Source organism: Drechmeria coniospora, chromosome 03 (assembly GCF_001625195.1).
Source record: "Drechmeria coniospora strain ARSEF 6962 chromosome 03, whole genome shotgun sequence".
NCBI lineage: Eukaryota > Fungi > Ascomycota > Sordariomycetes > Hypocreales > Ophiocordycipitaceae > Drechmeria > Drechmeria coniospora.
The window spans coordinates 4766199-4790068 of record NC_054391.1 but is presented as its reverse complement, the minus strand read 5'-3'; the positions used below and the strand labels follow the sequence as shown (position 1 = coordinate 4790068).

The following is a 23870-nucleotide window of genomic DNA, read 5'->3' as shown; positions in this document are numbered from 1 at the left end:
CTGTCGACTTACATGTAAGCATACAAGTCCGACGAAAGAAGCAAAAGCAAGGGCGAAAGGCAAAGGTCAAGCTTGGCTGAAAGCTAGAGCAACAAAATCGGTCAATAATCAATCAATCATCACAAGGTGGCGCGGATATTTCGGAAGCCACAAGATCGAGCGGCTAGGGACAGCAGCTTGTTGTACAGCGTCGGAGGCCATCGAGCCGGTGGGATAGAGGAGGCGCGGGTATCGTAGCCGTTTAAGTCGGCGAGGACGAAGGTGAGCTCTGGTGAAGCTTGACTAATGGAGAGTGGATCGATGATGTTGAAAGGCGAGATACGTCGGCCATCCCGCTCGGTAATCCACTCGGATATCCCACTCGGAAATACCGGGGCTCGCTTATCCCACGGTTCTCGGAAACCGCGTTCCGGGAGTGCGTTCCAGAAATTCGAATCACGTCTCGCGCGCCCCACCAGTTGAAGGACATACGTCATCCATTCGCGCACTCTTCCACTCCACTCTCCACCATCATAGGCGGTTGCTTACTGTACAGCACAGTAATAGTTGTACTTACTGTAAGTACTTGCAGTACAGAGTATATGTGCACTGTAAGTAAGTACTTACGACGATGCCGACTCCTTGTATTAACAAGGTTCCTAAACAACATTTCAGTCAGCAACATACGCCACAGCCTTCAATGACGATGCTTTTTCTGTGAGTTGCGTGCGCACGTTTCTTTACCCGTTTCAACTATATATAGAGAGATAGATTGCCGACGAGTCTGTTGAAATTATCCATCAGTCCACTCTTCCAACACTTGCTTTCAGTGACAGTTCTCCATTGCTCCTTGTCGACCAGTCCAAGCCAAACCCTTGAAACCCTGCCTGCATCATTGTAGAAACTCAGCTCAAGGAGATCCTTTGCAAACCTTCTACGATCCCTCTCCTTAAATCCTCGCCTCGGATTCTCGCCTCAAATTCTCCCCTGAAAACTCATCCATACCGTCAGTCCGCCTCCTGACCGTCATGTCCGGCTCCATCAAGAACGTCGCCGTCGCAGGGGCTGCCGGCAGCTTGGGCACCGTCATCCTCAATAAGCTCATCGAATCGAACAAGTTCAACATCAAAGTCCTTCGGAGAAATGGGTCCAAGTCCACCTACGGCGCCGGGATCAACGTTGTCGACGTGGACTTTGAATCAGTCGCTTCGCTCAAGGCCGCTCTCGCCGGCCAGGATGCCGTCGTCGCCCCGGTCGGCTTTCCCGCTCTCAGTCTCCAGAATCAGCTGATTGACGCGTCCATCGAGGCCGGCGTTCAGCGATTCATCCCCTCCGAGTTTGGCTCCGACCTCGAGAACGCGCTGACCAGGAAGTTGCCCGTCTTCGCCTCCAAGGTTGCCGTGGCCGACTACCTCGCCGAGAAGGCCAAGTCGACATCCCTAACCTACACCCTCGTCAGCAACGGCGCATTTTTGGACTGGGGACTCGAGAAGGGCTTCATTCTCGATACTTCCGAGTATAAGCCAACCATCTTCGACGGCGGCGACGCCCCCTTTAGCACCTCCACGCTTTCCACCGTCGGTGATGCCGTCGTAGGAATCCTGCTGCACCCAAACGAGACCAAGAACCGTGCCGTATACGTCGAGGACCTCCAGGTTACTCAGAACCAGCTCTTGACTTTGGCCAAACAAGTTGCTCCCAACAAGCCCTGGCAGCCGCAAGCAAATACTCTCGATGCCGTCACCAAACGTTCGGATGAGAGGCTGGCCCAGAAGCTGTTCGATGAAGAAACTATGGTTCCATACATCTACCGTGCCATTTTCGACCCAGCCTATGGCAACGTCTTCAAGAAAACGGACAATGCATTGCTGGGCCTCAAAGGCAGGACGGAGGCGGATATCACCGATATCCTGAGGAGGGTTGTCAAAGCATGAATAATAATTCAATAGTACGGGCAGTTGCGGTGACCAGATCAGAATCTAGTACAAATCCACTTAATGAATACCGCAGTTCTATTTGATTTATTACAAGTGGCGCTGCTCGTGATGTTGCGTTGTATGCCCTGAGCCTTCCTCTGAGAAACGGGGGCGCCCTTGACATGGGAATGAATGTACATCTGGCATGCACTTTGTCGGTTCCTCATCTCATTAGCATGAACTTGACCCAATCGAAACCGCTGCGATCAATCGGAACTGTGGACAGCTCCCTCGCCATGTCTCTCAAGAAAGAAGCTGTGGATAGCGGTGGCCACAGCCGGTGACCGGGTGGAATGGTCTAGAGCCGAGTGGGAATACTGGATGCCAAGGTTCAAGTTGATGATGGGACTCCTCTCTAGTTTGCAGATTGACTTCCGTGCACAGAATGCAAACTGCGATTTTTGCATTGGCATACATGTGTCAGCTTCAATTAATTGCTGAGATCAAGCCGGTCAGCCACTCGTCCTTGCCCCAGAGGACGTGTGCTCATGAGATACGAGTACCAAACGTTCCTGCGCGAGGTTTGCAAACGGTCCAAGTAAAATGCGGCGCAGATTTCCCTGTGGCATCCTCTAGATACGTCCGACTCGTACTGGTCAAGAAGTGCCGATGTAACGTCTGAAAGTTGACGCACGATATTGGCATCTGTGACGATCACGGTAGCATCTGGAGGCGACCACGACGTGTTGTTTGAACCGGGCGGTTGGCGAAATGGCACAAGCTCAACTTGACTCGCGCCATGGCCGTGGCCATCGAGGGTAGGGGTAAATGATGACCTCCGAGTCTTCCTGGGTGGCAGCCCTACCTTTTCCGAATTCCTGGTCCTGACTGGGTCTTGGTCACTATTCTGCCATTGGAGATTCCCTCGCCGCCTCTCTGGCCCTTTCGTTGCAGATGATGGACCGTTTTCCTTCTCGTTCACGCTTTGATCAAGCTTTCCCTTCACTGTGTGCGCCTGGCGCTGTGTGAATGGAAGGCGTCGACGTTGCGGTAACGTATCCGAACGACTCTCAGATGACTCAGTGGACCTTTGCTGCAACGGAACATGACCCTGCGGCAGCACGTTCCCTGGAGGATTCTCACCCACGATGTGACAGGTGGGCGCTCCTGAAGCAAGAAACGGGACGCCTTCCTCGCGCTGAGACGCTGTAGTGGCGCAAGACAAGGAGCGAGGAGTGGTCGGCAATTCGGACGGTTGATTCTGCGTAAACCGTTTCATGTCCCTGCTGTCGTTGCACGCCGGGTGCAGCTGTGAAACATCTGGAATAACCCAATTGCGTAATGGAGAGCTCACTCGAGGTCGGTACGATCCGCTGCCATGCGGATTGCTGAATATTGTGTAGGGGTTGAAGAGTTGCCCAGCTTGCTCGGATGATGATGTCGTACGCCGAGATGGATCCGTTTGGCTGTCATCGGCCAGGTAGAGCCCATTGGTAAATGCTTCATGCGTTCTTCCATGAGGAAATTCGGGAGGAAGACCAGTTTGCTGTGCGGCGGGCGCTGGCTGTGTAGAGTTGCGCAGTGAGCTGAGCAAGAAACGAGCAGTGCCATGGCTTGTGCCGGCATTCGACGTCGGAGTGATAGATGAGAGCCGAGCGCCGAGACCTGTTTCATGACTCCAATATGGTAAGGGCTGCTGAAAAGAGCTTGTCGGGGCCCTTGATGCTGCCGGAGAAGTATCATCTTGGACAGAGAACCCAGATTTTTTCAGAATACACACGCTCAAGTTGAAGTCTCTACTCTCAACGAACCAGACCTTTACCTCGTGCTGCTGAGCCGGAACCCGAATCTCCAACTTTTGTGACAGCTTTTCGACGCATACTGTTCCACTTGGAGACTGTAACAGGTCCGAAAGTCTGATGGATAGCTGCGGCACGCGGTTAGGGTGATGCCTCGACCATCACCGACCCTTACATACATACCAGTCTACGGGATCCAGAGTGAATTAGAAGCATCAAGTCGTCACGGATTGAGTTTTCAGACTGCTGAGCCTCAATAGTCAATGTCAGCGCCGTTGAAAATTGACTTGACTTGTACGTCTTCGCCTGGACACCGTCCTGGACTTCCAGTTGATGGAGGGCACATTGGGAGACTGGCGTCGGTGTGGGCGTAGCCATAGGAGGACGCGAGGCGGACAGGGCCAGAGTTTCGCGATACTCACTGCCCCCAACACTAGAAATGAAATGGAATGTAGCAAGTGCACAGATGTAGCATGTGCACAGATCCGGCTCGACAAGCACGTTGCGAGTATCAAAGAAGTTGAGAGGCTTCTTGTCATTGACAATACTAGTACCCGTACAAGTAGCACTAAGTACAGTATTATAGTGGAGGGGGAGAGAGGAGTGGAGGAACAAAACCGATTGGGCTGTGGGGTGGTCACGTGGAGATTAGATCTGTCAAAGCTCGCTCCATTTTCGTCACGGTTGGATCGCGCGCCATTGAGGAGGGCATTTGAAGTCCAAATCCAAGTCTCAACTGTCCCAGCCCAGGGCGATACTGCAGCCAACCAATCGATCGTCTTCACCTCGCAGGCGAAAGAAAGCGACGGAACCTCATCGCAACGGCGTGTTTCAGTTTGAGGCGCTGAACTTGTGGTCGGGACGGGCGCTGCTCGACGCGACGATCAGTGCGCATTGTGCGACGACGCGCAAACAGACGGAAGCATCTGTTCTAAACGCATCGCCCTCGAATCAGGGTACTCAAGACCATTCAACCGCGGGCTGCTCCACAAATCCCGAAGATGACGTCCACACCACAGGAGGTGCAGATGCACACCATCGATCGCACGGCCGAGTACGAAGACTTCATGACCCGGCTCCGAGAATACCATGCGAAGCGCGGCACGACGCTGGATCCTGAGCCCAAGGTCGGCATGATTCACCTCGATCTTTTCAAGGTCTTCAATCACATCATTGCCTGTGGCGGCTATGACAAGGTGTCGGAGGAGAAGTTGGCCTGGCGACGCATGGCTGCTGAGCTCGGCCTGTTCTCCAACAACGAGGCGTCGACGGCCTTTTCGCTGAAGGAAAAATTCTACAAGAACCTCGCAGCGTTTGAGATCAGCACCATTCACGGCAAGGAGCCGCCGCCAAAGGAAATTCTGGAAGACGTGACGGCAAAGGGCGCCAATCTCCTCACCCGCACGCTCGACAACTTCCGCATTAAACGGGAAAGCAACGTCAACCCGACAGACTCTGCAGCCTCAGGCGACGACGGTACCCCCACGCGCGATCAGCCGGTTCCTCCGGAAACTACCACCGTCTCCAGCGCACGAGCTTCGAGAGGCCTTCGCGAGGCCCCTCCGCAACGGGTCATCTTCCAACCTGACACGGGCCCAAGTCGTCAGACTAGGAATGCTTCGAGCCAGCACACGACGCAAAACACAGCTTCTCCGGCGGCAAATCATAACCATAACCAAACGACTTCACAGCATACAGCCATGCAGCCGATGCACCACGGGGCGACGCCATCACGAGGGCCGTCCATCGTTCACCATCCGCCCAACGGCGAGAACACGTCGCCCATGGTCCTTTCGTACCAGCCCAAGCACATCAAGCCGCTGCAGCTGAGGCCGGTGGCCACTCCGAGCAACGCTCCGACGGAATTTCAGAGACCACGATTGCCGCATCGACAAGCCGCCGCCGATGCTTCCAGCCGACAGCCGATGCTTCCAGGCAGTAGGTGCCCTCGATATCGACGAGTCTCGGGTGACACGGCGCATGCTAACTTTTTCCGCAGCTGGCTTTGACGGGCCCAACATCTACACGCGATGTTTGAACGCCCTCCGGTCCGGCCTGCCCGCCGAGCAGGCCTTCGCCCTGAATCACCTCGTCAAGATTTCCTTCGAGCGCGGCGACAAGTTCCGATTCGACGCCTTCCCGGGCCTTGCCGAAAGCCTCGTGGAGAAGGCGCTCGAGATCGGAAATCTCTACTACCATGTTCACTGGACAATGTCTTGGGTCGAAGGCGACTGCCCGGGGGACATTGGTTGCCTGGATGGCAACAACGGCACGCCCGACATCTTGGAGCGGATCCAGGACCTCGTGGAAAAAGACGTACCCGACGTGTTGCAGCCGGCGGACCACGCCGACAAGCTAGTGCTGATATCCGAGGCGATGTTGACGATTCGAAACATGGTCACGCTGGCGGAGAATGCGCATAACATGTGCAGCTTCTGCCCGTTGCTCGATCTCATCTGCATCGTCATGCATCTGCCGAACAAGGACTCCCTTGTCGAAATCAAGCACATGGCGCTCGACATAGCAGAGCAGCTGACGCCATTCATGGTATTGGGTGCCGACGACCCTCTCTACAAGACGTTGCTCGGCCAGCTGGTATCGGATGACCGCGGAACCATCCTCACGGCCCTCCGGGCGCTGGGACGCATATCGGTAAACCTGGAGGCCACCAACAAGCTGCCCAACGTAACGCCGGAGGCGCTGGTGCGGATTACGAACTGGCTGCTGCTCAACGACGACGAGCTGATCGATGCCTGCCTGGACTTTCTGTACCAGTACACGGCCGTCGTGGCCAACGTGGAAACGCTGGTGCGGGCGACGGTACCGGAAAACCTCGTGAGCCACCTCATGCGCCTCTTGGCTCACGGGGCTCGCAAGGTGCAGAGAGATTTCATTCTTCAACCGGAGCAGAAACTGGCGTCGCGGAACGAGATCGCCCCCATTCCCGACGACCTTTTGCAGGAGATGGTCCAGCTGGAGGAGCCGGAGCGTGTGCATCGCTGGATCAAGAGTTTCTTCGAAGAAGACGACGAATCATTCGTAACGCAGCTCGCCGCCTGGCAGGCGTACCAGTCAGCCTTCGTCGGGCCGCTGAAGGCGATCGGCAAATCGATGATCACGCCGGCGGATTTCATACGCAACAGCACGTCGGTGTACAAGAACTCGAACGCCCAGGTGCTACGCGAGCCCGGCGAGGCGCAGCAAAAGTTCATCATCCACGGCATTCGGCCGCGACCTCGGCCGCTCAGCCTCGGCGGGTCGGAATACGGTCGATGCCTGTGGGCGACGAACCCGGAGAAGAAGAACGAAAAATGCGGGCAGTTTTTCCTCACAGCAAAGCAGATGTGGGAGCATATCCTGGCGTCACACCTCGGCGAGAAGCGAAATGAACAGGGACATTTCGTCAACGCCGAGAGGGAGACGCGGTGCACGTGGGGCGAGTGCAACCGGCACGAGCGCCCGACCAAGATGCGCTTGCTGGACTTTGGCCGACACATCAACACGCACATCATGCCGATGCTCTCCAGCACAGGCGCGCGGGCTAAGCGTCCGGGCAAGTCTTGGGTGATCCCGGCGAGGACCTTGTCGGTGACGTACGAGGAGACGATGACGACGCGCGACGAGCGTAACCCCAACGCTCCGCCGCAGGCGGCCGGGATCCCGCTCAGCGCGGTGCTTGTGCTGCGAAACCTGGCGCGCAACGTGGTGAAGACGGAGGTGGAGGAAGAGCTGGTCAAGATGCAGCAGCAGCAGAAAGGCAACGCGGAACGGGGCGGTTGGAACGAGCGACTGTTCCGACCAACGCAGGCGCGCCTCTTCGAGATTCTAGCGGAGAACAAGGCACTGGTAAGTACCGACCCTACGCGGGACCTCTCGTGCGGACAAGCGTTGACAACGTGCCACAGAGTCCGTACATCGCTTCGCTCCTGGATCTCATCCGCGTCGAAGCCGAAATCGACTCGGATGACGACTAGCGAGTCGTGGATGGCCTCTGGCGAGGCGGATGGTGGACGGCGAAGGGGGGCGGCGAAGCAGGAGGCGCGACACGGTGTCACGGGACATGAATTCATTATTGGTTATGCAATACGGGGTGTATCATCCGAGCACGACGCGTCGTGGCTTTCGTGATGATACCAGCGCGGCGGCGTTTTGGGACAGCTATCCTGCGAAAGCTCCGAGGATGTACAGTACTGCATGGGTTCAGCATTCTGCATTAGAGACGGGGGTCGGAATTGGAACATGTGCGTCGGCGAAAAATGCCGCGCGGTTTGGGTTTCAGCGCGCACTTGTCATGCTTTGGGGGGACTGGGTGGGCTGGCAGGTCCGGAGGCGTCACGAGCAGCGATTCGCCGTCTGACGAATTGCGCAGTGCAGGCAGCGTCGTGCAAGCACCATCGTGCAAGCACCATCGTGCAAGCACCATCGTGCAAGCACCATCGTGCAAGCGGACGCCTACATGTAGAGGCAAGGGGGGTGAGAGCCCACGATATGCACCCCATGCTGCCGGAGGTCATTTGACCGCCTTTCTCGGCCAAAGCCTCGCATCAACGGACAGTGTCGTACTTACTTGGGACGAGTAAAGGAAGCACCATCAAAGCATAACGAGCGCCTGGTTGGGGGAGAGCCCCGAGCTTTGGACTGGTCGTCCAGGCAGGGGGGCTGACCGGTGGAGCATGGCAATTTGACTGCCTGGAGAGGATGATGGGTCGGTCGTCTCGTTGGTCGTTGGTCGTTGCTCGTCGGTCGTTGGTCGGATGGATGATGGGCACATTGAGGGAAGACGTGCTGAGCGTTGAGGGGGATCGGCGGATTGTCGCGATTCGTGATGGTGGGTGCTCGTGCCTTCCTACATGGGCTGCTCAGGCGCGCAGGGAGTAGAGACATTGGCTATTATCATTAAATATTTCCTTTGACATTGAGAAATATCCGGTACTTCATCCGTACAGCCAAGTCAATGCTGCCGCGTAGCTGTCATTCGTGTAGAGAAAAAAAGACAAAACGCAGCTCCATGTGACCAACGACGACGAAGGCGACGATGAAGGCGACGATGAAGGCGACTCATCCTCGCCTGGCTCCGTTGGTGGAGGGATGTTGCGGCAGCAAGCTAGTATTACAGGTAATATCGAGTTGGTCGGTTACAGCAGCTGCAGTACTAACACGTACTAACACTCTGCCAGCTAATTTTGCCCACTATGAAGGTACTGATACCGTTTGGACGGCCACCCCAAAAGTGCCGAATTCACAAGCGCTGACGAAACGTGGCGCTTTTCCGGGCGACCGCTGCCTATTGAGGCTTGGTGGTGGAAGATTCTAGTAGCTGCCATGATGAGCGTCTACTTGCTGTGCTTCGAACATTCGGGTGCTTGGGTACTAGAGTGTACATGAATGACATTTAGTATTTTCTCCGTGCGTACGAACGAACTACTGCGAGAGTTGAGCCTGCTCGTCGTCACTGTACTCGTCCTGTATGCCCGCCCTTCTGCCCTTACTCTTGCCAAGAGTTGCCAATCCTTTTTCAAGTATAGAACGTGTACGTGTACGGGCACGGGCACGAGCACGCGCTCGTGGACGAAACGATTCGCTGCGCGGAAACAGATTGCAAAAGGGCAATGTCGCACTGTTCAACCGCTGCTTGTTAGGCGAAACCGTCGAGCCAATATCAAATCAAGGACAAGGCCCCTGCATGCAATTACCTGGTCCCCTCGCCTCCCGGGCCAACGATATCTGGGAAGTGAAAATTCTGCCGTTCACATGACCTCTCAACAGGTTGGCATTTGCCGTTGGCACGCTCGGGTGGGTGACCCGATGCCGCTTCTGCACGCTCCCGCATCATCTTGTCGTTCAATACATCTCCATATACCCCTTAGTCCCTAGGGTAGGATTGTATCCGTACATGTTTTCAACTCAATTTTCATATCTCTGCCATTGAAAAGTGGAAGACAATGCTAATGTGATGTGGGTTCATATTGCGGAATGGCCTCGGGAACAACCAGGGCGAAGGGTAGAACGAGACGAAGGGTTGCCCTCCACCGTCGAGCCAGCATGTTCGACACCGCCACCCTATCGTGCCGCAAGAACGGTTCAGATCAAAGTCGGTAGCAGATGACGAGCCGTATGCGCACCTGCATATAGCAGTCAGTGCACGGGTACTGGTATTGTGGAAGGTGTACATGAAACTACTCGCACAAGTACGAGGATGGGGATGGGATGCATCCACAAGCCCTGTCGTCGAGAATTCCGTCCCCTGATCTGGGCGTAGGGCAAGCCACATCTTATTGTTCCAACCTCGAGGCCACCGGAACACCCTGACCAGATCTGTAACCAGGCCCTACTAAGTGCCCGCCCTACGCTAGCTAATAGTATGGTGGCACAGCCATCCATCTCCGACCAGCGTTCCGAAACAGGTCACACAAGTATTATTAACTACGCCGCTACGGAGTACTGGTGCTGCTGTTATTACTGCGACTGCTGATTTTCTCCGTATACTGCTGCAACTAGTTGGTACACCGCCAGTCCTGATTACTACCAGTCGTACTCTGTGCCTACCGATCGGTTACATCCTTTGGCCATTTGTACGTGCTTGCCAACAATCCTGTCCGCGGGTGGCTCCTGCGATGAAGGCAATTACCGTACCAACAGTATTACTCCGTACCATCCAACGTCCTGACCAGACCGCACCCTCCCCACCATGGTCACTAGATGCCCCTCTGACCCGGCCACCTTCAGCGATATCGGCGACGCTCTCCATCTCAATCTCCCGTCCATCATCCGTCCAACCATCTAGTGTTGGTTCTCGGTCCGCAACGCAGCAGGGTCATCTGACCCCGTCAAAATCACAACAGAGGGCCCACAATCTCGCATCGTCTTCCGTCGTGTTCGAACCTCCCGAGTCCTGCTACGGATGGGACCGACTTCATCTCCACCGGATCGGAGTGCGGGATTCCAGCCAGGGCTCTCACCGGAAATGCTCTTCGGCACGGGTCTGATCCTGCTGTACTACATCTACCCACCTTTCTTTCGAGTACGACGAGTCCCCATGACGAGTATGCACGTACGTACACTTACAAGAACGGAAGGAAGCGTCACTTTGCTAGACTCGATTATTTGGCTAGCGAACAACAAACTCCTCCCCGCCATCGACCTGGCCACCAGCTCGATTGCCGCACCAGCTGCACACCGACTACAGTTTGCAGGTGTGATGAGAGATCCCGGCATTAGAGTCCGCCACACCCACTTCTGCGCTGCTGCCTCGTACCGGATGTGCCGCCGCACCGCTTCTGCTACCGAGCCTCGTTTTTAGTCCCAAGCAGAGGACGGGGATGTTTCACTCTCGGTCCGATCCAAGTTGATGATGCACGAAGTGAATTTGTACGGACATCTGCATCTCTCGCTACCAAAAATGGAACTGGCAGGAACGCGCAGGTATCAGCCCCTTCTTTCCTGCTTCTCCAAGTGGCTTATGGCCACCGGATTCACTCACGACGTATTATTCTTCCCTCTCTCTGTTCGATCTGTTCGTGCACGTATGGCAACCATCACAACATATTAATCACATCCATACACGCACATCTCATCATTCCACTCTAGTTGTATGTCGGTTGAAAACAATGCGCGGAGAGGGCACAGCCAACACGTCATCGGCTCGGCAGGCAGGAGTGGCGAATTTGCCCCGATGCATCCTTATTTAAATCACTCCCAACAGAGTCGACCGATTCATTGGTCGCTGAATGAAACCCCGCCATCACGGCCGCATCTTCTCGCTTCCCAAAAGCCCGCAACTAGGAGTCCTGGTCCTGTCAACCGGCCTTCCCGCCACGCTACCGCTGCCAGGACCCGTAGCCGCTCCCAGCTTTTCGTCTGCCCAGCTCACACCTCCGCCTCCACCATCCGTCACATCCATCCCTATTCATCCACACTATCCACCCATCCATCCATCCTTGCCCCCAACCATGCCCCCCCAACCATCCACCCACTCCCTAAACGTGTGCAAGTACGGAGTACTGTACACCTGGTAACAGATATGTACGGTACTTCGGCTTTGCGGAGCATCTACACTCGTGTGTCCAGGTACAAGTAGTTGTAAGTAAGTACTCGAACTTCATCTATGAATATTCCTAGCTCACTGCTATCTCGCCTCCGAGTTCCCCTCCCCCTCCACATTTTTTGGCCGTCGTGGTGGGCCTGCGCCATCCAGGCATCCACATCCCCTTCTTTGCAAGTGCAAGTACTTGCGGAGTACTTAGATATATAAAGTATACACTGTATATCAAACATCCTTGGACTTGCCCCTCTTACTTTGCTTCCTTCAACTTCCTCTGTCAACATCAGTCCTTGTTCGTCCTTCTCTCAGGCCCCTTCATCATACTCTCCTTTTGCGAGCCTTTTGTCCTCGCATTCCATTCTTTTCCGTCTCGCACTCACAAGCACGCACAATCTCACTGCTCCCATCTCGCCTACTCCTGCACCGCAGCAGCACGACAGGTCACTCCGTCCACCGCCTACATTTGCACCTCCAAGCATCGCCATGGCTTTCGTAGCACGAAACGCCCTGAGGCTCTCTCGAGCTGCCGCCCCCCGAGCCGCTCCCCGAGTGGCGGCCGCTCCTCGCCTCTTCTCCGCCTCCAGCGTCAGTCGTGTCTCCAACACCGAGACCAAGCAGAATGTCGTTCGCGAGAAGGAGATTCCCGTCACGGATTACCGTGCCGGCCACAGTGATAAGCACACCGTCGCCGTCCCCGAGGCTGCGTCGCAGGTCCCTTGCGACTCTCCCGCTCCTCCCTCCGACCATGACACCATCCAGCCCCTCTCCCGCAAGGTCTTCGAGAACATGCCCCCCACGATGCGGAACATGACGGTCTATGGCAAGACCATCATCGTCACCGGCGGTGCTCGCGGTCTCGGGAACCACATGGCCCGCGCTTGCGCCGAGGCTGGCGCCAAGGCCATCGTCATCTTCGATGCGAACCAGGATCTCGGCGATGACGCCGCAGCCGAGCTGCACGACAGGTCCGGCATTCCTGTCTCCTTCTTCAAAGTCGATGTCCGCGACGGTGCCGCCATCAACGCCGCCGTCGAATCCGTCGTCGAGATGTACGGCACCCCCGACGTTCTCGTGAACGCCGCCGGCATTGCCGACTCCAACATCAAGGCCGAGACCTACGACCCGGCCATGTTCCGACGCCTCATCGACATCAACCTTACGGGTACCTTCCTCATGTCCCAGTCCGTCGGTCGTGCCATGATGGCCGCCGGAAAGCCCGGTAGCCTGATCCTCGTCGCCTCCATGTCCGGCTCCGTCGTCAACTACCCTCAGGAGCAGAGCTGCTACAACGCCTCCAAGGCCGGCGTCATCCAGTTCGCCAAGTCCATAGCCGCCGAATGGGCCAAGCACGGCATTCGTGTCAACTGCATCTCTCCTGGTTACATGGACACCGCCCTCAACCGTGTGCCCGCCCTCGAGGCCCAGAAGAAGATCTGGAAATCTCTGACGCCCCAGGACCGTCTCGGCGGCGTCGACGAGCTGAACGGCCTCTGCGTCTTCCTCGCATCCGACTCTTCCAGTTTCATGACTGGCTCCAACGTCCTCATCGACGGTGGCTACTCGTGCTATTAAGCACTTGCACATCCATAACCGTCCACGGCGTGCACACTAATATCATCGTTCGCAAGCGTCGCACTTTGCATTCTAGCATTTGTTTCCTTGATTTGTCACTTGTTCGGAGTTCAGGTTCTTTCGTCGCTCGGCACATTTTCCCATGTCATTCATCCCCACCGCAAGGGGGATCACTTGCATTGTTGTTGATGTTTCTGCGAGCCAACTGGGTTGATCGTTTATGGGTCGTAGAAGACGGATATACACCTCGCGAGAGGCTTACCTAGACGGCATAGAAGAGAAGCGCCAATGATAATTTGGAAAAGCCAGCAATGGCTCGGCCGAGACGAGCGGAATATAGATTCAAACCCCTGATCCCCATCGTACATTCATGCTGGCTTCTCACGCAGTGACTTGTTGACTTGTTTTGCCAGCGTCATTCCCGACATGCCACGCATCTCACAACTAGATCAAACGAGTGCTGGCGGATTAGCCATGTACATTTAATTCTCCAGCTGCTTCGCATAGCTCTTTCAGCCGCAGTCGTGTTACCCTGCCGTCTGGTTCGGTGCCATCTAGAAGGGGCCTGGTTATCTTGGAACTATAATGACCTGCGGCAACGTCAAACTGCCAAGGTCCGAACTGGCCAGGAGGAGTCACTAGGTAATAGGTCTATACAATCGGCATTTCATTTGGCGGCTGCCAGTCACATAATTATCAGATCGTTTGAACTCTGGCCGAGGAATGAGTTTGAACATGGCACTCCGTCTGTGGATACTCATGTGCCGAAGGCCATTTCCTTTTTGCCTCCAGGATGCTCGTTACGTCCATCAACTGGCTCGCGAGCTTTTTATCCTATAAGAGCGACCGATAGCAGGCTTCGTATGGCGCGTCAAGACTCCACAGACGATGAATCGCAACGTACGGCACAGAGACCCGAGAGATGCAACGATAGATATGGCAATCCTATCAATCTCTGCCCCCCTGCCACCCACTGCAACATATTCGAGAGCGAGCTGCCGGGCGCCTGCATATACGCCTACCCTGCGACGGCCTCATATATCAGATGTCGAGCAGGCACTGCCTCAAGTCCCACTTCTCGTATCCACGGCTCCAGCCGCAGAACCATGCGGTACGTTCATCTCGTTTCATTTCCGTTCCGGCATATCAAGGCAAACCGCCACACGCATTTTCTGTCAAATCGTCATTTGGAAACCCCCACTTGCAGGAGATGCAGGTGGCCGTCACCAGCCGCCGGGCCGACAGTGTCGTTCTCTGGATGGCCGCTGGTTCACCAATGTAGCATGGGAACCACTCAGACGACCCGGTATCGAAAACCGGCACGGCTTCGGATGCATGGTCTATGAAAAAAAAAAAAGCAGTTCACACGAGGCACAAGCTCGCGCTGAAGAAGTTGAGAGAATATGATCGTGAAATCGACGCTCTCGTTGGTCAGATTGGCTTGAATCGCTCAAAATGTGGTCGCAAAGTTCGCTTTGCTGAAATGCTCACGGCAAGCTTGAGTCTTCAGGCGGCGAACCAAAGAAAAATGGTCTTCATCACATCTCAAGGTCGAGATTGCATGCTAGCAACCATCCCGGGGGTGTGTCTGATGAAAAGCCGCAGTGAACGCCGGCATCATCAACCAATTTTGGCCGATGAACTCGCCAACGCACCCTCCAACTTGCCCGAGCCGGTTTACGCCGCATTCCATGCAGCGAGGGTCCTCGCTACTGTCGGATCCAGTGCTCGCTAGGGTGCAACTAAAAGTGAATCTCGAACAGTGTCGGAGCCAATGCGAGCGACATCGAAATTTGGAGGCCGTCGTGGTCGCGGAGGCAGGCATCAAGCTGTTGCAGTGATCGGTCGGCTGGCTCGGGTCCGGCAAAGGCGTGTCTCCAGGCAGGCTACTGCTTCCGAGCCTTCTCCTGAGCTCGCTGCTCGCGTGCAGCTCGAACGAGGGGTGATAATTGCGCTAAATCAACGCACTGTTTCATAAAGTCGTGCTGCAGCGGATCAGTACTTGGACGTCAACGTTTCGGCATCATTCCGGCAACTAACCCTCAGCAAATCATGAGCACTCGCCCGCTTCTCGGGATCGACCTTCAGGGCAAAGTGAAGGAAGTCCCTGAACGGGTGAGACAAATCGTGCTCATTCTTGATCATCGGCGTCCCGTTCGTCGCTATCAACCAGAGAGCCCGGAGGGGTGATTCCGTCAGATACGGCGGCTCTCCTTCCACCATCTCAATCGCCATGATTCCGAGGGACCATATGTCCACCTTGCGACCGTATTCCTTTCTGGTGACGACCTCGGGTGCCATCCAGTATGGAGTTCCGACCATGGTGGTGCGCTTGTTCTGCGCATCATTGATCGTTGCGCAGAAGCCGAAATCAGCTGCGGTAGAGTTAGCAAGCGGAATCACAGAACACCAGGTCGGCAGATAGCTCACTCAGCTTTATGCTGCCCTCGTTGGACAGCAGAATGTTGTCAGACTTGATGTCGCGATGGATGACGCCCTTGGAGTGCAGATGCTGCAGCCCCTTGAGCGTTTCTCGGCAGACGGACGCAATCTGGCCCTCGGTCATGATGTTGAAAGTGACGACATCCGTCAGGCTACCCCCTTCCATGAACTCCATGACCACCCACAGTTCGCCGCCGCAGAGGTAGCTGTCGATGAAGTTGACAATGTTCGGGTGCGAACTATCCTTCATCACCAGGATTTCGTTGATGATGAGATCTTTCTTGGGCTGTTGCTCCAAATTCATCTGCTTGATGGCCACGAGCCGGTTCGTTCCTCGTTCGTACCCAGTGAACACACCACCAGACGCGCCTTGGCCGATCTTGGTAAAGCCTCGAAAGACCTCCCGAGGATCGCCGTCATTGCAGATGCGCTTGAGGGAGGCGACGACGTCGATGCCGTTGCTGTGTCTCTGTCGATGTCTCGGTCTAGCGGCAGGAACACCACCGGGGTTTTGTTGCGGGCGTGCAGTTCCAGGGTGTCCATTCGCTTCCGCCGTCCGCGTGTACCCTTGACCGTGGTGAGGGTTGGGGACGACTACTTGCTGGGGCGGTTGCCTCTTGCTGGGGGCGCGACCGACGTGACCGGACATGGCAGCCTGCGCCTGGGCGATGGCCTGGTCTTGCTGCTGTTGCATCAACTGCTGCTGGAAAGCGACCGCCTGGGTTGCCGGGTTCATCGGAGGCGGTGGCGGACTGAAGGGGGCTTGTCCGTTTGCTCGGGAGTTGGACCGGGACCGGTGCTCCTCGGGGAGCATAGGGGTGTTGTCCTTGAGCGGGCCATAGATGCTATCGTCCACCGGCTGCGGCATACCAATTCCCGAATCCTTGGCAGTGAACGCCTTTGGTGGATAGGACCTGTTGTTCATGCTGACCGGAGGTTTGGGTGCTGGTCGGCTAGGCATCATATCCTTGGTGCTGATTCCCAGCCCTTGACTTCTACCGGTCGGGACGGGGGGCGGGGGTCGGGGGTTCTCAAAGCTTCCTGTAGGCAGTACGCCTGGTAAGAAGGAGGACGGTGAAGGAAGGAGGGGGGGAGAGCGTACCCAAATAGTTTGTCGGGTACATGGCGGGCGATGTCGGATTCGAAGTAGGGGACGTGTATCCCCTGGGGTCCGGTGATCCGACATGATGGAACTTTTCCAAAATCTGATCTTCGGCTGGCCTTTCTTGCGACTCCTTGTAGAACTGAAGAATGTCAACCATCGTCTGGGGGTTCTCCCGTCTCTCCTTCTCGGGAATTCCGCTCTCGTTGATCAAACGCTGCCATTCCTTCGGCAGACCCTGTGGAAAACCAATTAGAATCAACTCGGAACAGAAGCGCGCGCTTGAGGGGGGCAGGCGAGCGGAGCAAACGAACGGTAAATTGACCCGACATGCTATCATAGCCGACGTGCGTTACGTGGACCGGATTTTCCGGCGCCGATATCACCGGCTTCTTCTGCGACCCGACCAAGCTGTTGACGATGGCGGAGAAGCCTGACTTTTTGCGCAGGATGCCAGGCTTGGGCTCCTTGACTTCGTCGGAGAATCGCTTTGGGCTGACGACCTGGTTCTCGTGCGGTTTCCCGCCCTGGGCCTTCTCGGCGACGGACGAATCCATGTTGCTGAACCTCGGCGATGGTTGGATGGTAGGGCTGGAGTACTGAGAGCGCGTGCCGGCTTTGGCAGGCGACAGAGGCGTGCTTGGCTGATGCTGGAATGAGGTTCGACGGGCCGAGGGGGGGATCTTGGTGGCCTCGATGCGGCTCAGGATGGCGGCGCCGTCAAAGGGCGCGCCGACGAATTCTTCGGATGGATCGTGGCTGAGGCGACGGATCTGAGGGTCGAAGTCGCGGCTCGAGCGAAAGGGGAGGGTGGCGGGGTAGGGGTTGCCAAGGGTAGATGATGAAGTGAAGTCTCCCGATTGGAGGCCGGGCGACACATTCGTCGGCCACTGTGTGACGGATGGGTGTCGAGAAGATGAGCTGGTGTTGGACGCGTTGGAAACAGAGGATCGAACAGGGGGGGCGCTGGGAACACGGGTCAGGCTGTGGGAGCTGCTCTGGCTGTCGGTCGATTGGGCGTCGAAGCCGGCCGAGGAACGAGTATTCCGGCGTGATGAGGGAGGGTTCTTGACGAGTTTGCGACGTTGAGAACCACCGCCGTTGTGAGGCGAGCTCTGGCCGTCCATGATACAGGCCGCCACCGTACCTAAAAAGTCTCAGGGAACGGAGCAGGGCCTGCTGGGGCGACGGAGGGGCGTGAGGGGAGAAAAAGACGGCCCTTGTGGGCTCCGTTCGGATGGAGGATGAGCGGGCCACCTCGGCGGGCGTTTACTTGTATCTGCGCAGCAAAATGTGGGTGTGCTGGAAGCGCGCTCGCAGCCGGCGGACGGGTGAGTGGATTTGGGTGGGATATTGGAGGAGTCGATGACTGGCGGGGGTGTGGACGCGGACGTGTGTGTGGTCGGACGGTGCACCGTACCGCGAGTGAATGCAAGCGCTACTCCTGTGCTCGCCGTAGACGCACTTGTTGCACTCGTACGGAGTACCTGTACAGCCGTAGTTGTACTCGTGGTGGGCTGTCGCTGATAACGACCCTCTAGGGGATGCACTGCGCTGGTTAATTTGCGCCCATCTGTGTGGTCTCTCTCGTCACCTTGCAGGAGCCGAAGGAGGGGAGGAGAGGAGAGAGGGGGGGGGGGGGAGTGCACGTCGGCAGCAAGGGGGGTGGAGGGACCACCGACAGGGTAAGTAAGGTACGTACAAGGTGACAATGACCTGGGCCTTTGGCGACAATGACGGGGCCGGACTGTCATCCGTGAGCCGCAGACGAGGCGCGCGTTGCCAGGGAAGAGAGGAAGAGAAGAATCACAGAGATGCGAAAGTTGATTGAAAGAATGAAACCCATAACTGGCGCCGATGCCCTCTGTCCAGTACCTAGTAGAGAGACCGACTACTATCCGTACCTGCCGACTTTTTTAAGGCACATACTTACTTGCTGTACATACCAAGGTACCCAGTACTTGGGACTGCAACTACAGCACACACAGTTACGAGGACTTGCAGGTGTACCTGTACCAGTACCAGTGAACGTGTACTGTACAACAAGTAAGTGCGGAGTACAAGTACGCCTACCACTAGAGCAGGAGATACGGAGTACCGGGATACAAAAAGTTTCGCACCTGTCCCTACTGTACTTAGCTGCACACCTACAATCAAGGCCATTTCAAGTACCCCGTACATGAACATGAAAGTACTGTATTCAAGTACTGTACAGTACTCCAGGTACCACGGGTCAGTTCTGTTCGACAGTCGGTGTGTAAACAAGGAAGGTACTTGCCTTCCATAGAGGGTTCTAGGACATGCCTTCGGTACTACTTACATGAGGAATTACAAGTAAAGTACTGTACTCGTGCATCTACTGTACTTGCATGTACCCCCAGTGCACCAGCCAGCCGAGTACAAGGACAACAGGTAGGCATTGCCGTGGATGCGTATCTTACCAGACGTTCAAGACGCGGAAAATAACAGTGCGTATTAGTTCAACGCACGGTCCATCTTGAAAAGAAACAATAATACCTCGGTTGCGCAGATCAAAGGCGGCGCCAACCGGCTGGGCCAGCAGAGTACCCATACATCAGTCAGCCCAATTGAAATAAGAGACCCAAGGTATAGGTACCTGCTAGGGGTCTATGCAAGGATGGATTCTGGAACAGTGCGAGTGATTTGGCGTGTTATTGTGTCGAATGGACAAGAGCACTATTATTTACTTTGCATTTGTACATCTACTTGTAGTGACCAAGTACCTAAGTAGATCGTACTGTGCGTAGAGTCCTACACGCACCGTACTGCACAACAATGCTTCAATACTTTGCACTCGGGGGCATTTCTGCAATGTGATGGCATCAACAACTGAGACGGTCCAAAACAGTCGCCGCATCGCGCAGGAGTTTGGTTGCGTACGATGAGATATCTGGTCGAACAACTGCGTGTCGGATGGCAGCTAAACACTCGGATTATCAACGTGGTTACATCTGCCGTTAGTGACGTGTACAAGTAACACAGTAATAATTTACAAATGCTGGTACGGAGTTGGTGTACGAGCATGCTCAGGTAACATAACAAGTGCTTGTGACAACTAACTTGCTGTACACCTACCTAGTACTTACAGCATACCTACTCCGTGCTGAAGTTGTACTCCGTACAGTGCAAGTAATACCTACCAAGATAAGCAAAAACCTCGATACGAACAACAGTGGAGGCACTCGTTCTGAGCGGCGGTACCCACAAGCACCGTAAGGTACTGTGCTTACTGCAAGTCAATACTGTGCTTGAACTGTAAGTATGTGTACACGAACAGTACGTACCGGTACGAAGACCGTGCAAGCATCAATCCACACCCCACCCCATTTTCGTGGAATTCGTTGACGTGGTCGCCGGCTTCTGCAGTCCCAACTCGTTCGCCATCTATTAGTAACCTGCACGTACGGAGCAATGTACAGAGTATTACTAGTACACCTAAGTACATGCACCGTACTTACTCCGTACACAACTAGCAATACCCAGAAAGCATAAGTATGCATTTATACACACAGCGTACGTGGAGATTTGACATGTGCTCGCACCTCCGTACGGGGTGCGAAGTACTGTCCGATCTCTTCACAACGCTTGGCATTTGATTCGGGTTTCATGATGTGCATGTACGAGTGCTTGTACAGTAGAAGAGTAATAATTATTGTACTTATCCGTTTGGGTGCAAGTAACCGCCGCAATATGGCGACGAGCAAAGGACGGCGGCATCACTTGGGATCCAATTGAGAAAACGGCGCGGCCATATTATAGATGTAGGCTCCGTTGCACGCATGATTACAGTACAAAGATTCAAGAGCTTTATTCCTTTTTGACTTGCCGCTCTTAATGCTTGCAGCAGCCCAAAAATAGAGGCATCTACACTTTGAGATGTTGACACTCAGTTTATGTTTGCAACTGCAATTGTGTTGGGAGGAACGTTCAGAATAGACCTGCGGTATACCCAAGTACATGTATCTGTACCGACACCATGGACGTACTTGTCACGGCTTTCTTGACTACGTGAACGAGTAATAAAGCAGCCGGCCAACAGTGCTGGCCGCGATTGATCGACCGAGGGTGCATGTATTGTAAATAACCCAAACCTGTACTCCGTACCTACAAGTACGTGTAAGTTCTTCTACCAGTACTCCGTACTTGTGGAGTAATGCAAGTCCTCCGTAGTACAATACCTAGAATTAGTGGGAGGAGTACTCCGTGATACATACTGTACTGTAAGTAATACTCCGTACTCCGTAGTAAGATTGCACATATTAATTAATACTTGTGCATGTACGGAGTACTACTACGGAGTGATACAGTGGGGTCTTGAATCTGAGTGAGTGCTTTACTTACTTACAGTACAAGGCACGAAAGCATGCACTTGCTTACTTAAGCATGTCAGTACTGTACTTGAGTACTTGTACGAAGGTAATCGTGCAGAACCCCCAGCATTTAAGACGCCATCCATGGGTCCCCTACCCCTAAATACAGAAAGTAATACGGAGTACTCCATACAGTACTCCGTAAGGAGTACTTACAATCATACACTTAATTATTGCACGGAGTATTACATAGTACTTGTATATTCATGCTTGTAGGGAGTAAGTACTGTCTGGAGAACGGAGTGCATTATTAGCACGTAGCTATCAAACTTGTAACGTCAGAAATGAGATGGGGCTTTGCTTACTTACTTACATGTAAATACTTAAGTACTTCAGTGCTCCGTAAGCACACCTGCTATTAATACTTATTATGAAAACCCTACGTATGGGTAAGCGAGCGGGCTTTCTCCGATCCAATATTCGTGTTGTGCTCCGTACTTACTTGAGAATTGTATAGCAATAGTAGGCACATATAAGTATAAGACGGAGTATGGAGTAAAGTAATAGCTGTATTACTGAAGTCCTCGTAGTTTTGTACAAGGAATACGAAGGCCAGTTGGTGCACATTACATGTACAGTAATACAAGTAACTTGCAGGTGTCTGAGTGCTGTACTCCGTACCTGCTGACATGATATCTATCCCAGCTCTCACTCTCTGCACTCCGTACTCCGTACACCGCATGTCCACCAAACACTCGTAGTAATGTTCCATAGGTGCTGTACTGCTAGACCTCATGAGGCATGCAGCGCACGTCAAGTATCAGCCAAAATACACCATGTGTTGCCCGATCGGGCTTATTCTGTGGATATTTACGAGTGCCATCTTGTTGTGACCATATTCAAGCCCTAAATATGGGTACATGCGGCACGAGCCAACCAGGCCAAGTGCTCTATCATTCATGCTACACTGCAGAAAAATGTTCTCATCCAGGACATGTCGTATACAAAGTGCTGGGCCAACTGGGTGCTCGCAATACATCGAGCTGGATCGATCGATGCATCGTGCAGCTCACTGTCTCATACATACATGCAAACCTAGAATTTTTCCGTTGACTGCGTGATTTTGCGCGGGCTAGAGCATTGAAGCCAGCACCAATTGGCGAGAGAATCCCTGCTCACGCAGCGGTTGTGATATGCTTGTTATCAAGTCTCAGGGTCACGTTTCATCGCCAGTACTGTAATATGAGAAGATTGGTGCCAGCTCGGGAGCAAGCCGCCTGTTCTTGCACATTTGATGGTACAAGGAGCCAGAACGAGGCCCCTCTCAAGGGTCCCCCTACTGGTTATCTCCTACATATTACTCCAACACTCGCGTTTCAGCCTGTCCATGGAAGTTCTTGCATCTGTCATCGTCGCCTGTGCTCCGCAACGCGTGGTTGTCTCCAAGTCCCAAGCTCCCAACACGCTGCACGGATCATGGTAAGGATTCTGCGGCTCGTAGTACGAACACCGGGACGTATTATACCGCTGGACAACAAATCATCTCACATCTTCTGTGTACCCACAGGTACAGGTGCCTGAAACGATTGTGGAGGACAGCAGTAATGCATTGGATTGTTGGCACCTGTGATCCTCAGGGGTGGAGGGGGATGCCCCCATCATCCCGTCCTATTCGGTTGTCTTGGGTGAATCTTTTCGCCCCTGGCTGGTGGTGGCTGGTGGGCAGCAGCGCGTAAAGTAGTCGCGAGATTCAACCTGACAAGTGTACTTGCACATATAAGTAGCCTGTATCTGTGCACAAGTGGCCCGCAGCACTCGCTGCGTTTCTAGTTGTATACGTTCGACAAGCACGAATCGGAGTTGAGGCTAATTGTTTCTGGCGCTTACAAGTGGGATCATGGCGGTTTTGTAGTACAACAATATCACAAGGCATATTGCTCCATGGGTCAACGAGCCATGGCGATTAACCGACTAGTGCCTTCTTGAACTTCCAGGGTGCCGTCACAGCAGATGTAAACACATAGTTTGGTTCCTACAATCAAGGTTTCGCGGTACGCCGCACAGGAGTAGTTTCGGTTGGCATGCGTTGTTTTGTCCGAGCATGGCCAAGCTTGGCTTCATCGCATCTACGAACAGCTGGTCAACAAAAGTCACATGCCCTGCCCCGTGACATCTACGCAACAACCTTTGCCCGTCATTCCAGAGCAAGGCACCACTCCCCTTTGCGGATCGGTTGTACTTTTTTACGAACCAGGGGAGGGGACCTCATTGGCTTCAAGACCCCACCGCAGTCTCGCCACTAATCCCTGTCAGGGTGAAGGGTCAATGTAGCTTGTACTTACCCGATACGTTCGCGGAGAAGCTGGAGAAACTTCCACCTCACCATCATCGGACAATCCAATTGCCAACCTCTGCCGCCCGTCTCCTCATCTTCAGCCTCTCTGGTCTCCGCCGCATCTTCTGGTTTGTTCTCCTGGTCACCGGTATTCTCATCTGTAGTTGTCTGCGTTATGTTCTAGGCACCACAGACCCCTGAAATTGCCTATTGAATCCTGTCCCCCACCTAAGTAGCTCCGACCTTCTCCGCTCGGCCTGAGAGCTCCTGATTTGTGCCCAGCAGTCGCGCCTGGTATGTATCAGCTTCCTTTCATCGGAATCAAGCTCAAACTTAGGTCACCGAGGTCAAAA

General features: G+C 54.4%; 5 protein-coding genes across 5 annotated transcripts; 3 read left to right on the top strand and 2 right to left on the bottom strand.

Moving 5' to 3' along the window:
• Positions 1-1007: 1007 nt before the first annotated feature.
• Positions 1008-1913, top strand: DCS_07004 (putative oxidoreductase - protein; the record flags this gene model as incomplete). Its single annotated transcript, XM_040804291.1, has 1 exon — positions 1008-1913. One exon carries the CDS (start codon positions 1008-1010, stop codon positions 1911-1913), a length of 906 nt encoding a protein of 301 aa, XP_040654395.1.
• Positions 1914-2385: 472 nt separating this feature from the next.
• Positions 2386-4072, bottom strand: DCS_07003 (uncharacterized protein; the record flags this gene model as incomplete). The annotated part of the gene is made up of 2 exons (XM_040804290.1): positions 2386-3792; positions 3878-4072. 2 exons carry the CDS (start codon positions 4070-4072, stop codon positions 2386-2388), a joined length of 1602 nt encoding a protein of 533 aa, XP_040654394.1.
• Positions 4073-4695: 623 nt separating this feature from the next.
• On the top strand, positions 4696-7668 carry DCS_07002 (RSC complex subunit Rsc9; the record flags this gene model as incomplete). The annotated part of the gene is made up of 3 exons (XM_040804289.1): positions 4696-5632; positions 5694-7540; positions 7600-7668. The coding sequence occupies 3 exons, from the start codon at positions 4696-4698 to the stop codon at positions 7666-7668; spliced, it is 2853 nt and encodes a 950-aa protein (XP_040654393.1).
• A 4550-nt stretch (positions 7669-12218) lies between these two features.
• On the top strand, positions 12219-13307 carry DCS_07001 (uncharacterized protein; the record flags this gene model as incomplete). Its single annotated transcript, XM_040804288.1, has 1 exon — positions 12219-13307. One exon carries the CDS (start codon positions 12219-12221, stop codon positions 13305-13307), a length of 1089 nt encoding a protein of 362 aa, XP_040654392.1.
• A 1886-nt stretch (positions 13308-15193) lies between these two features.
• On the bottom strand, positions 15194-17978 carry DCS_07000 (ste20-like protein; the record flags this gene model as incomplete). The annotated part of the gene is made up of 5 exons (XM_040804287.1): positions 15194-15292; positions 15348-15682; positions 15738-16790; positions 16852-17089; positions 17166-17978. The coding sequence occupies 5 exons, from the start codon at positions 17976-17978 to the stop codon at positions 15194-15196; spliced, it is 2538 nt and encodes an 845-aa protein (XP_040654391.1).
• Positions 17979-23870: the final 5892 nt, after the last annotated feature.